Raw genomic sequence first — 14,672 nt, 5'->3', positions numbered from 1 at the left:
AAGCCATATATTTTAAACATTGTTGGAGGCATATGTTAAGAATACCTATATTCCTTTCGAATTCCAAAATTTGATCTTTTTTTATATATAGAAGCACTACATTGCCCCTATCGATAACCTGAAATGAGAAACAACTCAGTGATTTTTTTTTTAATTATTACTATGATTTTAATATATAGCTATTTTTATTTCTCAGTCATTATGATCTCTCTTTAGAATACCATGTCCTTTTTAACAGACAAAGCTTGCCTTCTCTTTTGTAGATGAAACAACAAACGGCCTCTGCTCTACAGTGAATTGGGCAAGTCTTTCCCATGAAAATGCATATCTGGATTCCGAAAATACTTTTTCTGGTTGCAACATCTCTGAATCTAGTTGAGATGTACGACAATTATGGAGAGATATGTAGGAATCTGTGTACTTGCGAGGAGAAGGAAGGGATTTTAACTGTCAGCTGTGAGAACAGAGGTATTGTGAAACTGTCGGAAATAAGCCCAGTGCATTTTTCCATGTATCATCTCTTGCTGACAGGGAATCTGTTGAAAAAATTGTCCCTCAATGACTTCATCAACTACACTGGAGTGACCATACTGCATTTAGGTAACAATGACATATCTGAAGTGGAGACTGGGGCTTTTAATGGACTCCAAGGATTAAAAAGATTGCACCTAAATAATAATAAAATAGACATTTTGAGGGATGACACATTTGTTGGGCTCGAAAACCTGGAATATCTTCAGATTGATTATAACTTTATCAGCATCATAGAACCCAATGCTCTGAGCAAGCTCCATCAGCTCACTGTGCTAATTTTGAATGACAACCTGTTGTCCACTCTGCCTGCAAACATTTTCCGGAATGTGCCCTTGACACATCTGGATCTCAGGGGCAACCGGCTGAAAATGTTTCCATACATCGGCCTTTTGGAGCATATGGATAAAGTAGTGGAATTACAACTTGAAGAGAACCCATGGAATTGTTCATGTGAGCTTATTGCTCTGAAGGCTTGGCTGGAGAGTATAGCTTACACAGCTCTGGTTGGGGAGGTCGTTTGTGAGACGCCTTTCCGGCTCCATGGGAGAGACTTGGATGAAGTCTCCAAGCAGGAGCTGTGTCCTCGACGTGCTATCTCTGAATATGAGATGCGACCACCACCACCACCCCTTAGCACTGGTGGCTATTTCCAGACCACTCCAGCTGCAGTGACTGCCTCAGCAACATCCTCAGCTGTCCTACGGTCCTCCTCCCGACCCACCAAGGGCACGCGGCAACTGAACAAAACCAAGTCTCCTAAACCCACATCACGCATCACAGTCAACCCCTACGGGACCATAATTGCTTTTCAGACCAAATCTCCCGTGCCTTTGGACTGTCCCACAACCTGCACATGCAATCTGCAAATCTCAGATCTTGGGCTTAATGTCAACTGCCAAGAGAGGAAGATCGAGAACATATCGGATCTAAAACCCAAGCCATACAATCCCAAAAAGATGTACCTCACTGGGAATTACATACCTGTTGTGCGTCGATCAGATTTCATAGAGGCCACTGGATTGGATTTGCTTCACTTGGGAAATAATCGGATAGCAGTCATACATGACAGAGCCTTTGCGGATTTAGTTAACCTCCGTAGACTTTATCTGAATGGCAATTTAATTGACCGGCTCACAGCAGACATGTTTTTTGGGCTTCAGAGTCTACAATATCTGTATTTAGAATATAACAAGATCCGAGAGATTGTAGGGGGCACCTTCCGATTTGTTCCCAATTTGCAGCTGCTCTTCTTAAACAACAATCTTCTCAAAACCTTACCAGGAGGCATCTTTTCTAGTCTTTCTCTCTCTCGGCTTAATCTGCGCAGTAATCACTTTCAGAATCTACCCGTGAGTGGAGTTTTGGATCAGCTGAAATCACTGGTGCAGATTGATCTTTTCGAGAACCCCTGGGATTGTTCCTGTGATGTTGTCGGGATGAAGATCTGGCTGGAGCAACTGAACTCTGGCACAGTGGTCAATGACGTCATTTGTGAAACTCCCAAGCGTCTAGCAGGCCAAGACATGCGCACTGTTCTCGCTGAGCAACTCTGTCCAGACTACTCTGATATGGTTGTGTCCACGGTGGCACCTTCTGAGGAGCCTTTTGCTGGTCTGGCAACCACCACAGAAACTGCTCAGGGGTTCAACCCTCCATCCAGCACTGTCCCTCTCTCTGTTCTTATTCTCAGTCTCCTGCTTGTCTTCATTATGTCTGTTTTTGTGGCAGCTGGGCTGTTTGTGGTAGTGATGAAGCGGCGTAAGAAGTCTCAGAGCGATCGCACGAGCACCAATAACTCTGACGTGAGCTCCTTCAACCTGCAGTACAGCCTCTATAGCAACCGCTCCGTGCCCAAGGTCAAACCCCCAGCCAGCCACGTCTATGAGTTCATTCCCCCACCGCTGGGTCACATGAGTAAAAACCCAATCTACAGGTCCAGGGATGGCAACCCAGTGGAGGATTACCATGATCTGCATGAGCTAAAGGTGACCTACAGAAGTAATGCCGAGGAAGAGCGAGATAACACCCTAAGGAGCCCCGCATATACAGTTAGCACCATTGAGGCCCGTGAGGATCCGTCCCCTGTGCAGGATGCTGAACATTTCTTTAGAGGGATCCTTGAGCCGGACAAACCTCCAACCACTCCTGGAAACAGGTATGAGTACAAGTACACTGGCCCCGTCCCTTACACATACAACCCAAACTTTGATGTTAGACGCCAGTTCTTGCACCCTGAAGGGATGCGAGAAACTGTCCTCTATGGCACTGCGCCAAGTACTGTCTATGTGGAACCGAACAGAAATGAATATTTGGAACTAAAGGCGAAACTTCAGGTTGAGCCGGACTACCTCGAAGTTCTTGAGAAACAGACAACATTCAGCCAATTTTGAACATTGGTCCACAACTATTACAAAGTGTTTTGTCCTTTCTCGTACTGGCTCCAGCTGGGTGGGTGCCTTGGCACAATATATACCATCTAAGAAAAAAAAAAAAAAAAAGAAAGAGTCCATCAATGGGGTGTGCCGAACTCTATTATTTTGTTTTCAATACTACATGACATTACAGGATTGAGAAAAAGCTCTTTGAACTTGAGTGAACGAAAGCACGAGTTGTGATACTAAACTGGTGATGCAAAATCTATTTTTTTAAGTTCAAGATTGAATACACATCAATGTAGATGTACAGGTAATCTTACCCAAATACATTTTCAGGAATATAAACATAAATATTGTGAATTAAAGGGGATTAAAAAAAGAAAAAAGAAAGGTTTATATATATGAGAAAAAAAAAATCACCCTTCTGATGAAAAACACTGTACAGCAGTGCATCCAACTGTGCAGGACACTTCTCTGCTCTAGTCTGTAAGTAAGTATTGTATTTATTGGTATAATCTTTGCCATGTATTTCCAACCTCTTTTGATTACTCATCAATATTATCTGTGTCATGATCCATAATCCTCTGTAAGACATATGTTTCTGTTACCAATCATTTACTGTAGCTTGCATTGTACAAGTGGCTTTCTTTCAGTGGTGGCACACCCCAGCGTCAAAGAGAGACTTTGCGTCTTTGCGTTTAAAAAAAAAAAAAGAAAAAAAAAAGAAAATGAAAAAAGTGTCTTTGTATGCTTTCTGCACTTTTTTGAAATGGAAGGCCAAGGGTCTTCCCAGCTACCATTAGAAGAATTATTATATATTAAAAATGAATATGCGTATTCATTCTTAATATGTATTTTTAATATGTTATCAAAAATTCATAAATAATAATTGAAGTAATAATTATGTTGTGTAATACTGATATTTTAATGTAACACCTATTTTTATACAAGCATTCGCAATTCTCTTTCCCCTATGGTTTTCATTGTTTTGATTGCTTTGCACTTATTGCACTATATTGACCAAAACATGTTTATGTCATCAATAAATATGATGTCAGGTTGTTATATATCATTGTTTTGGAAACAAACACTACTGTTCTGAATACCAGAAATCCCCAGAGGTAACCAAATGAGCAGTTAATGGCAGAACTGATCTGAGGTATTAGTCAGCATTTTACTTCCAATAATGGCATAGTGTGTTTTCTTTCTGATGAAATTAATTTGATCATTTTCTTACTTGTTTATCACTGAGTTGTTGCAATTGAAAGTTGTTCTATGTTGAATGAGGAAAATTTTGTTTCCCAAGTGAATGATTACGGGGGAGATCATAAAATTATTAACATGCAAATTTGTTGGATGTCAATTAAAAAAAGAAAAAGAAAAAAAAAGAAGAAGAAGAAGAGGATTTGGGTTGTTAGAATAATAATACACCACAATTATAGCATAAAGAATATCAGCAAAATGTTTTATTGATTACACCTGCGCCAAATAAGTTTGTATTTACACATGGGGAATTATATTAATATTGTTTTTTATGTAAATGCAAATGCCCTCCAACTTCTAACTTCTAATGTCAGACACCATGACATATTTTAACAATGGCTGTTAAAATATGTAAAAGAAAACCCTCACCAGCTCATACACTCTTACTGATGTTGAAGTGTGTTTCCACAAAATGGTTGTAAATGGAAGGTGTCACAGGAGTAACAGGGGTGAGAGAGTTAAACCATCCCTTCCCTCAATGATGAAGTGTTCTACTTTATGCTTTCTCATGACCCCCACCCCAAATACTAGACTCCAAGGTCCTATTCCAGATTTAAAGAGATGTGAATCTTTTTACAGTTACTGAAAATGAAAATAGCTCCAAAAGGATCAGCTATTTGACAAAAAAATTTGGTTGGTTTCAGAAGATAAGTCCCCTCTGTCTGAAGGGGTAAATTACCTGATAATCAAGTAAACCAAGGGATGCCAGACCTTGACGCATAACTACATCTCAAAGTGTTGCCAAGCAATTTCAGGGTGAATTGTGCCAAACAATGACAAACTGATAAGGGTTATGCTATTCTCTGCTCTATTTTCAGTTGAACATCTTGCTTAAGTCTGTTAAGTAAGATTGTGACGACTGTGCTAATATTTGACATTTCAGCTTGACTGACTTTGAACTTTTTTCTGGGGAACAGGGAGGGTGAATGAAGTCAGAAGGCTCTGAATTAAACCTGTTGTTTGGTTGGAAATATGCTGCAATTACTGCACATGCTCCAAATGCCTTGTTGTTTTGGCAGTATCTCAACAATGTCCTCCTTTCTATCAGGAAAGCAAAAACAAAACAAAACAAACAACAACAACAACAACAACAGCAAAAAACAGGTTTAAATTGCCTACTCCTAGAAATATTTCAGAGATCACAACTGAACAGTGATTGGTATTAAGAGAAATGATAACTGACTGTAAAATATCACAAGACTTCCTAATATACTCAACCATGCAACCAGTAGTTTGGAGGCCAGAGGCTGACCTCGCTTCAGCAAAAACTGTGAAGGTTCTGGCTCCAGTGTAATGTTCAGTAATTAACCTCAATGAAAAAACTGTTTCATTGGTTTTATTTATTTTCCTAGAAACAGAAAACAACTCCATTTATCCATCACAAAACACTGGCCTCTGTCTATATGAAATTACCCTGGTATAGCACTCCGTTATCCACAGGCATGTCATGCCCTGCTATCCCCTAGTGTGCCCCCACCCCCCACCCTGTCCCCCCTCACACACACACACACACACACACACACACACACACACACACACACACACACACACACCACCCCCTTTGTTAATAGCCTGCATCTGCATTGCATGCATACATTACACAGGTCCCCTCCTGTGCATCACTCATGCAGAGGGGCCCCGCTATTTCAGATGACCCAGAATGAAACAAATAATTACACTATTCTGAACAAATGCATTACCCCATGTTATACCTCAGAGAGGAGGGAGAAAATAACCACGCTTACCTTTCTACATGAAACAAATATCCCTTTTAATCAACAGATAGGTCCTAGGAGGGGTGGCCTTGAGGAAGAGGTAATGTGTTTAATTTCCCTCCCTTGATTATTTCACTTATATCATTTTGGAGGGAGGGGGAGGGGGAGGGGGAGAGGTCGCTGCAGACGTGAAGTGAGATGCTTCGGTTGATCATGACGTGTGCAATTGAGTTCAAGGAGACCTGGTTAATTGGGAAGGCAGAGATGGCATCTGACAGGCTCCAGTGAGTCTACTGATTAGTCTAATCATGGTGTTTAATGGAACTCCTTGAGGCGTGTGAAGCGATAAGCACACAGGTTCGCAGGTTACTGATTCCTGATGGCTACAGGCCTGAGTAATGACGTACATGATTTGAACCTTAACCGGGCATCTTTGAAAGTGTTTTTGATTACTGATTCTTATTTGTGCTACGAGTTATGCTATAGATTTCCGTTCAGTGCAGCTGTGCTAGATGATTACTGCAATCAAAAATGGGTTTATTGCTTTATAAGCACTGATTGTGTCCCTGTTGTGAGTATAATTTACTTTGATGACGTCTTTATATCTATAGGCACCGATAAAAAGGTCTTACACGTAAGATGAAATTTAGCAGAAAACTCATAAACTGATGCTCAGTGTTAATGACTGTGTATTATCTGAGCTGAGGGCTTACTTATTTATCCTTTTATGTTTTGAGGACAAGAGTGCCATGTTTCTCTCTCCCTCCATCCACTCTCTCTCTCCCTCTCTCTTTTTAAGTCTAAATCTACATGATTGAAATATGACCTTGTTATTGAGAGCAGTAGAAAGTGACTGGGTTCAGATGATGACTGTAGGCACAGATAAGGGTATGCTCAGGTGTCCTGTAATTTAGCTAAAAGGGTGCAACCTGCTAATTCACCAGTGTCCTCAACGGGCGTTTTGTTGGCTATTACAATGTCATTGAGTTACTCTGCCCTGGGACTCTCTTAGACAGAACTGTGTTCTTTTAAGTGTTGCTAAAAAGTTCCATCAGATCATTTTAAACAACAAGACAAAACACACACACACACACACACACACACACACACATATATATATATATATATATATATATATATATATATATATATATATATATATATATATAGAGAGAGAGAGAGAGAGAGAGAGAGAGAGAGAGAGAGAGAGAGAGAGAGAGAGAGAGAGAAATTTAGAACAATGTCAATCCTGACCAGGTATCACTTGGCTTATTAATTGTGTGTGTGAATGTGTGAATGTATGTTTTTGTTTATGTCTGGATTTCTCTTTATAGTGTTTAATAATTTGTTACAGAAGCTGAGGGGATTGAGTACAGTGTGGAGAAGTGGAGAAGGGTTGATTCTTTGCATGGTTTTATAAAATGCATTGTCTTACTTGAGGATATTACTGATGCAAATAGCTGAAATGTGCCCAAACAGGGGACATTCTGTCTTTGCCTGTGAAGGTCAAACCTTAATTCAGTGGCACATGCTTCTCACAGTGATCTGCCAAAACTGCACTAATCCTGCCCTCTGAAAAGCAAGTCTTTGCTCTGTTTTTGTGTGTGTGTGTGGCACACTCAAAAGATTAGCCATCGCCACAGAGGTTTGCAACATCATGTCGTATTTATTAGCATTGCATTTTGTTTGTGTGTGTGTGTGTGTGTGTGTGTGTGTGTGTGTGTGTGTGTGTGTGTGTATGTAGGGGGCACACTCAAAAGATGAGCCATCGCCACAGAGGTTCGCAACATCACGTCATATTTATTAGCATTGCATTTTGTTTGTTTGTTTACGGTGCGGCGTGGAAGCCGCAGTAACCCTGTCGTTTGATAAATGGCACCTTTAGCATTACTGACTCTCTCCCAGTCCCTTCTATCCCCTTCACTGCAGTTCTGTGCCCTACCTCGTGATGTCTGGCTAAGAAAACAACAACGTTGATGCATTGCTTCCTTTGAGTGTATCGAGTCATTTAACTCCAGGATCCGCATGCAGCTCTTTGCATCATAGTCTAAATCGGATCAGGGGCAAAGTCACTCTGGGAGCGACAACGACTGTTGTATCCATAATGGGTAGATATATGGACTGGGAATTACCTGTAGCAGCTTGAAATATACAGTTATACTCTTGTGCTGTTTTGTGAACAATAGTTTTAGCCTGTTCTTTTTTTTTTTTTTTTTAATTGACAGGTGGGTGATGTGTAATTTGAAATCAGGGAGCTTATAGACAGAAATTGCATTTTTGCAGCTTAGGAAAACGGATGTAGCTGAATGTAGATAGAAATATCACACACGCGCACACACACATGGGCATGCATGTCAGGATGGATTGGACTGCCTTTTGCACTCATGACAATGTGATTTCATGGACGATTCATGACTGTAATATGAAGGTTGTCCTAGGAGTGGCCGTTTTTTTTTGTTTTTTTTTCTCTGAAATGGAATTGCTTATTTCTCTTTCTGTGACTGGAGACTCTGCTTCCATTTGCTTTCTCTTCTGTTCTCTTTTGACGCACATGTGTATGTGCCCGCGTGCACATTAATTGAGTATCCTGTTCAAAAAAAAAAAAAAAAAAAAAAAAAAATCTCCCCATGCATTTCTCTTGCTCGCTCCTTCTGAGTCGCTCTCTTTCTCTTTTCACCACCCCCCTCCTCATTTCTCCTTCCTCAATCTCTTTGCATGGCACAAAGCACAGCAAGAGACTTAATGTTGTTCCAAATCAGGCTCACAAAAAAGAGCAGCAGCAGCAGCGAGAGTGAGGAGATGGTACCTGATAATGAAGAGGTAGGTGGGAAGAGAAGTCATTTCCTGCTTATGGGGAGACTGATGCTGTCTTAATGCAGATACCAGGAGTCCAGACAAAGCCCAGTGACGTATTACCAATAAACAGTCTCTTGCCACTTCAGCGCGTCCTTGCAAAATGGAAGAGGAAGGACGGGGGTGGGGGTTGGGGGTTGGGGGTTGGGTGGGGGGGGGTGTGCTCCATTTTCATTAGGTGCTGTTGCGCCGGATTGTACAGAATTATCATATCATGAAACTCGATTGAATGTCACAATACATGTGCCTTGGATTGTGTGGATTTGGGAGGCTTTTTTTTTTTTGGCATAATAGAACAATCACAGGTGAAATAGCATCTGGAGAGGGAAGTGAAACTAGAACAATAAAAAATAAAAAAGTAGCCTCTCATTATTTCTATCTATCTATCCATCTAGCTGTCTATCTATCTATCTATCTATCTAGAGAGAGAGAGAGAGAGAGAGAGAGAGAGAGAGAGAGAGAGTTTGTTTCCTTTGTCCTTGGCTGATTGTTCTGGAGGCACCGTTGGATAAACCTGTTGAAAATGGTGTTCGGGGGAGGAAAACTCTCAGCGGCTCTTGTGTCCATAAGCCAATGATGTGTCACCAAGCTGTGGGTGTTACAGTCTGAGAGAACGGATGGGCTAGTCTTCCCTAGAGAACTCAGAAGACTCTTGAGTTATGACTGTTGAGCTGTGGCTTGTGTCCCAGGTGGCCAGTTCATCGTCAGTGATATATCAGTGGCATCATCTGAGCGTACTCTCTTTATATGTTGGAATGTTGGCAATACCCCAAGGCACATGGCCATCAAATAGAATGTTTCAACCCCCACTGTCCCTTCCGTCTTCTTCCTTCTTCAGCCCGGTGTCAACTGAGCTACAAAAAGACACTATGTGGTGTCTCAAAGCTGCCAAACAGTACGTGTCCATATTTTAAATATACGTTTAAAAAATGAATTCTTTATGTTCTGCTCTGCATTTCTACAACGTTATAACTCTAAATGACTTCCTGACATTGTACGGTTAGCCTGTATGACAATGGATGCATACTTTTGGTGTGTGCGTGTGTGTGTGTGTGTGTGTGTGTGTGTGTGTATCTGACGGATTTTACCAGTTGTTCATTAAATATTGTTATAGGTTTCCAAATGTCCCACACCTACACTAGGTGACACTACTACTAGAGGGCCATACTATTTCAAGACTCTGCTCCTGCCCCAATTAAATCCACTTGATTTTAGTCAAGGTCTCCACAGAGAGAGAATAATGTGCGGAGAAAGTTCTGGATATACCATTGCTCTCCAGGAGGTGGCTTGAAGTCCGTAGCAGTGGACTTGTGAACATCTGTTTAGCTCTGCTCTATTTGAACACATTATGCTATAAATAACTCCTTGTTAGTAATCTAAATAGTACCTCCAACTTGGTTCTATGTTGACTTTATAATTTGCAAGCAATTATCATGAATTATTGTTTTTGCAAGCCTTCTCGTAGGCCTTGATTTACTGTGGAGGAGATAAAATCCCCACAAAGTGCTAAACGACAAGCCCGCGGTTTGAGTCATACTATTTTAGCTCTGGAGAGTACAGGGGGATAAAGGAACTGACACACATCAAGTCTTCGTGGGTGTCACACTTAAAGATGTCAGCTTTTTCTTCCCTTCGTCCTCCCTCTGTTTTTTTTCTTAACACGTCTGAAATGCCATTTCTCTCCTCCCTCCCTCTCTCTCTCTCTCTCTCTCTCTCTCTCTCTCTCTCTCTCTCTTCTGGCCCAGTGACTGATCCTTCACTGAGAAAGAGAGAAGGACTGAAACTGATAATTACAGCTGTTGGAGAGACTTTTTTTTTTCTGACTCTCTGAGGAAAGGAGGGAGAGGGGATCTTCAACCCTGAACGCTGACAATCATGTTTCCCCTTTCAAACGTCCTCCTCAGCTCAAAAGCACTAAATCTACTCTGCCACTGTCCGTCAGCTTGGATGCAACGCAAACTTCTTATTCCTAATCCCGCCAATCATTTTGAGCTCTGTGTGTGTGTGTGTGTGTGTGTGTGAGTGTGTGTGGTCAGCTGTCTCTCTCTCCTCTCTCTCTCTCTCTCTCCCTCTCCCTCTACAACCCCAAAAGATCCTAGCTAAAAAAAAAAAAAAAAAAAAAACATGTATTACATCTCTTTTGGCTGTTTTTCTTCTTTACAGGCTCTTGCGTAACTCTTCGTCCATCTGTGTCGGTTCACCCCACGTATATATGTGTGAGTGTGTGTGTGTGTGTGTGTGTGTGTGTGTGTGTGTGTGTGTTCCCAATTGCGAATGGTTTACGTAACCAGAATCATTTCTTTCCTACTGAGTAATTGCGGATATCTGATGAAAATCATTTAGATTGTTTTTCTCCATTCCAGTCATTTTATACTTTTATGTACTCTAAGGCAGATGGGTATGTGTACAGTATGAATTGGTTACAGTTCTTTACATGGAAAATTTTTATTCCTTTTATATCATTTTAATTGTTTTAGAGGAGGAGGGGGGTATGTTCTCATGACACCCTCCTTATCTATTTGGTATCATGTTTATAAATATATAACTGTATGCTGTAAATTTCAAAGGTTTTTTCGTTTTGTTTTTGTTTTGTTTTTTTTGTTTCTTACTGGAGGCACATTTCTTATTCACAAAAGTTGCATTTTTACCTGTGTTGATTTACTAAAGTCTCCTGTATGTGTAGCAGGTTTTCACAGACAACTAAATTAGTGGCCGTTCTACTGATTTTGCGTCATGTATGTGAGTGAGGTACCTGGAGAAAAGTAAATGATTAGTCAGGACACAGAGCAATGGTATTTGGGGTCTGTGGTGTGGTAATTATCTATGTAGTGAATCAGTTATTGTGAAACAGAGTTTGTAATTACCTGCTGTTCCAGTGTCCTCACAGCATGAAAAGACCTTATTAAGCATAAACCTTGCCATGACCTTAGTCATATTCACAAGCCTCAGCTATAAGGAAGTATTGGGCTTCTAAAAATTGTGACACAATGAATAATTACCAGACTTGTTATTCTCTCCCTTTGTCTATAGAAGAAAACAAGCACAAAAGTATAAACATAACCAAGTCTTACAAAATGATAAATATATAAAACTTTAGATTAGGCTTTATGTAATGAGAGCTACAGTTACTATATCAAAAAACAAAACAGAACAAACAAACAAACAAACAAAAAGCCCTATGACACTTCAAATGGATGTAGCTTGATAGCTATCAGAATGATTTGATGAAACAGCCGAGAAAGTCAAATGTAAGTCAGGCTGTCCTAAAAAATCTTTAATGTTTAGAATGTCTCAGGCCATTTACTTTCCATTTGCAGCAATTTACCTCAAATGCTCTTCTACCTCATCTTAGGTTCACTCATAGAATCCAATTACCATGAGCTGAGGAGGCCAACAACATTGCTGAAATTGGGCTCAAACTTTGGAGATGGGAAAAGCGGAGGTAATTAGTGGAGCATATCTGGGATCTCTCTCTCTCTCTCTCTCTCTCTCTCTCTCTCTCTCTCTTTCTCTCTCTTCCTCTCTCCCTCTCTCTCTTGCTGTCACCATTTGGGATGGTCCTAATTGAGATGTTTCCCATAAATCTTTTGTAATTGGATTCATGGCTACTTATGTTACCAGTTTATCTAAAAGTTTGATCTGACCACCACCATTGCCATGTTTACTTTGATGCAAAGCAAACAACATGTTCTGAGACAAAGAGCTTTTTTTTTTTTTGCCCACCTCCATTTTGGTTTATTTTGTGGAGATTATATGTTAAAAACTGTTATAAACTGAGGACATCACAGATAACGACATCATTGCAAAGCTGAAGAAAGCTTGAACAGAGAGCCCCAGAGGTTTCATTGACTTGCTGTACAGAGAAAGAAAGCTCTTGAAGAGAGACCCCATTAATACAGTTTCACCTGATTCATCAAAGCTCTGACTCAATGTTTGTTACTAGATGTCTGGTCGTTATTCCACCTCCTCAGTGCATCAGAGGGACATGAGGGCTTAGAGTATCTCCCTGAGGAGAAATCTTAGGATTGATCTGGGTCCTTTTATTCTGGTTTGTCTAATTAACCCTCTTTTTCTATTGTGTTATATTTAGCTCTGTTTCTAATGCACTTGAAGGTGTTTACCCAAGCCATGATGTTTAACTAGGAGGGCCCACGTTTCGCCTAAATTATCACAAACTAGGAAAAATATTGAATTTTTTCAGTCACTCTCTGTTACACGCATCAAGGTAATCCATTACAATGAGAATACGGGCTTCAATAGGCTTTGGTTGAAGGGCTGGCTGACAAGAGGGGGAGGGGGGGTGGGGGTGGGGGGGGACCTCTCGACAAACACAAACACAGAGACAAACAAAACCACTGATGGTATGCTGCTGTAAATGAGGTCATGTAAAAAGCCCACCCTTCTCTTTTACACCAATCTGGCCAAACAGTCCCCTTTCAGAGGACCTTTTTGACTCGAATTAGCATTGTTTTTGTCAGTGTTGGCTGTCTGGTGTCGGGCATTATGTCTGCAAGTGTGTGTGTGTTCGTGTGTGTGTATGCACGTACGTGTTGGGGCCTATTGAAAATGCCCACCGTTTTAATGAATGTGAATTCGCCCTGCCCGTCCGCCCCGGTCTCTCTCAGATAAAATGAGAGCAGGCGTTAGCCAGCTCACTAATGGATTGGAATGCTGCACAACTTGGCCTTCCGGCTCAAACAAGCCTCTGTCTCACACCGGGAAAAGCTTGGCAAGCAATTGCACAGGGATAAACAACAAACGACATCCACCGACTAACATGTTCGGTTTTGTCAAATGGCCATCATTTTTTTTTTTTTTCCTTTCTTTTTTCTTTTCTCTGCTTAGCAGAGTGACTGATTGTTCCTTCCTTTTGACTGTTAAGTAAGTAGATTGTTTATACAATGAGGATAATGTTATGGTACAGTTAGACAATCGGCTCTGCAGCAATAATCTTCTAATATGGATGTTCCGAACCAATAAGTAATGAAATTGTGTCAAAGTGTTTTCTGTTCAAATGAAATCACTGAAACTGAGACTGTCAAAACATGAGTAGAGTTGATTGAATTATTGATCTTGATTAGGTTTCATAAAAAAAAAAAAAGGGTTTTACAGATTCGCTATGAATGATTGACATATTGCCTTCACGATCACACACCATAAGCAAAGCCATTTACTACCCAGAGTACTGTCAATGCCTCAACTAACCATCATATTATTTTGCTTTGCAAATGATGAAAATGTCCTAAGAGCTAAGGTGGACAGCTGCTGAAATTTTGACTACATTCTAGCAAAGCTGTCATTGATATGGCAACAAAAGTGGTGCAGTGATTTTTATTGCCTCTGGTGGAAATAAACACAGGCTATTCCAAGTACCATCAATGAAATGACTTGAATAATATTATATTTCTTTTAGAGGCATATGAAAGCTTTGCCTGTGTGGCCATGCATATCAAATATTCAGAGAAGTTCAAACACCTCTCAAGGTGGGAGCCTCCCCTCACCATATGTTTATTCTGATATGGAATCAGGCTCATAAATGCTCTTAAATTCTCTCACTCTCTCTCTCTCTCTCTCTCTGACACACACACACACACACACACCCACACACATATATCGGGGCTAAGGCGGTGCCCTTTACAGGGACTCTGGATGTGACAGTGTAGCACTTTACCTGGCCACATACTCTTGCCGACGTCAACCGTGGCTCAACCAGGTGCGAACGCTTAAGCGATGTGAGTGCCTAACCAACCGAGCCACAGCGGCTACTGTGTGTGTGTGTGTGTGTGTGTGTGTGTGTGTGTGTGTGTGAGTGTGTGTGTGTGTGTGTGTGTGTGTGTGTGTGTGTTATAGAGAGAAAATGGCCAAAAGATCTTTAACTTGTCTATGCGCTGTGCCTTGACATTTAATACCTTTTGGGAGCAAAACGTCTAAA

At 40.8% G+C, this 14,672-nt stretch overlaps 1 protein-coding gene across 1 annotated transcript; it reads left to right on the top strand.

Annotated features, from left to right (window-relative positions):
* The first annotated feature begins 314 nt into the window (after window positions 1-314).
* slitrk5 (SLIT and NTRK like family member 5) lies at window positions 315-2,924 on the top strand. Its single transcript, XM_030780570.1, has one exon. It carries the CDS (start codon window positions 315-317, stop codon window positions 2,922-2,924), a length of 2,610 nt encoding a protein of 869 aa, XP_030636430.1.
* Window positions 2,925-14,672: the final 11,748 nt, after the last annotated feature.

Source organism: Chanos chanos, chromosome 7 (assembly GCF_902362185.1).
Source record: "Chanos chanos chromosome 7, fChaCha1.1, whole genome shotgun sequence".
NCBI classification, from domain to species: domain Eukaryota; kingdom Metazoa; phylum Chordata; class Actinopteri; order Gonorynchiformes; family Chanidae; genus Chanos; species Chanos chanos.
This window is presented reverse-complemented; position numbering and strand designations above follow the sequence as displayed.

Excerpts from the sequence above, each read along its gene's own strand:
- slitrk5 (XM_030780570.1), top strand. The coding sequence starts at position 315 with ATGAAAATGCATATCTGGATTCCGAAAATACTTTTTCTGGTTGCAACA.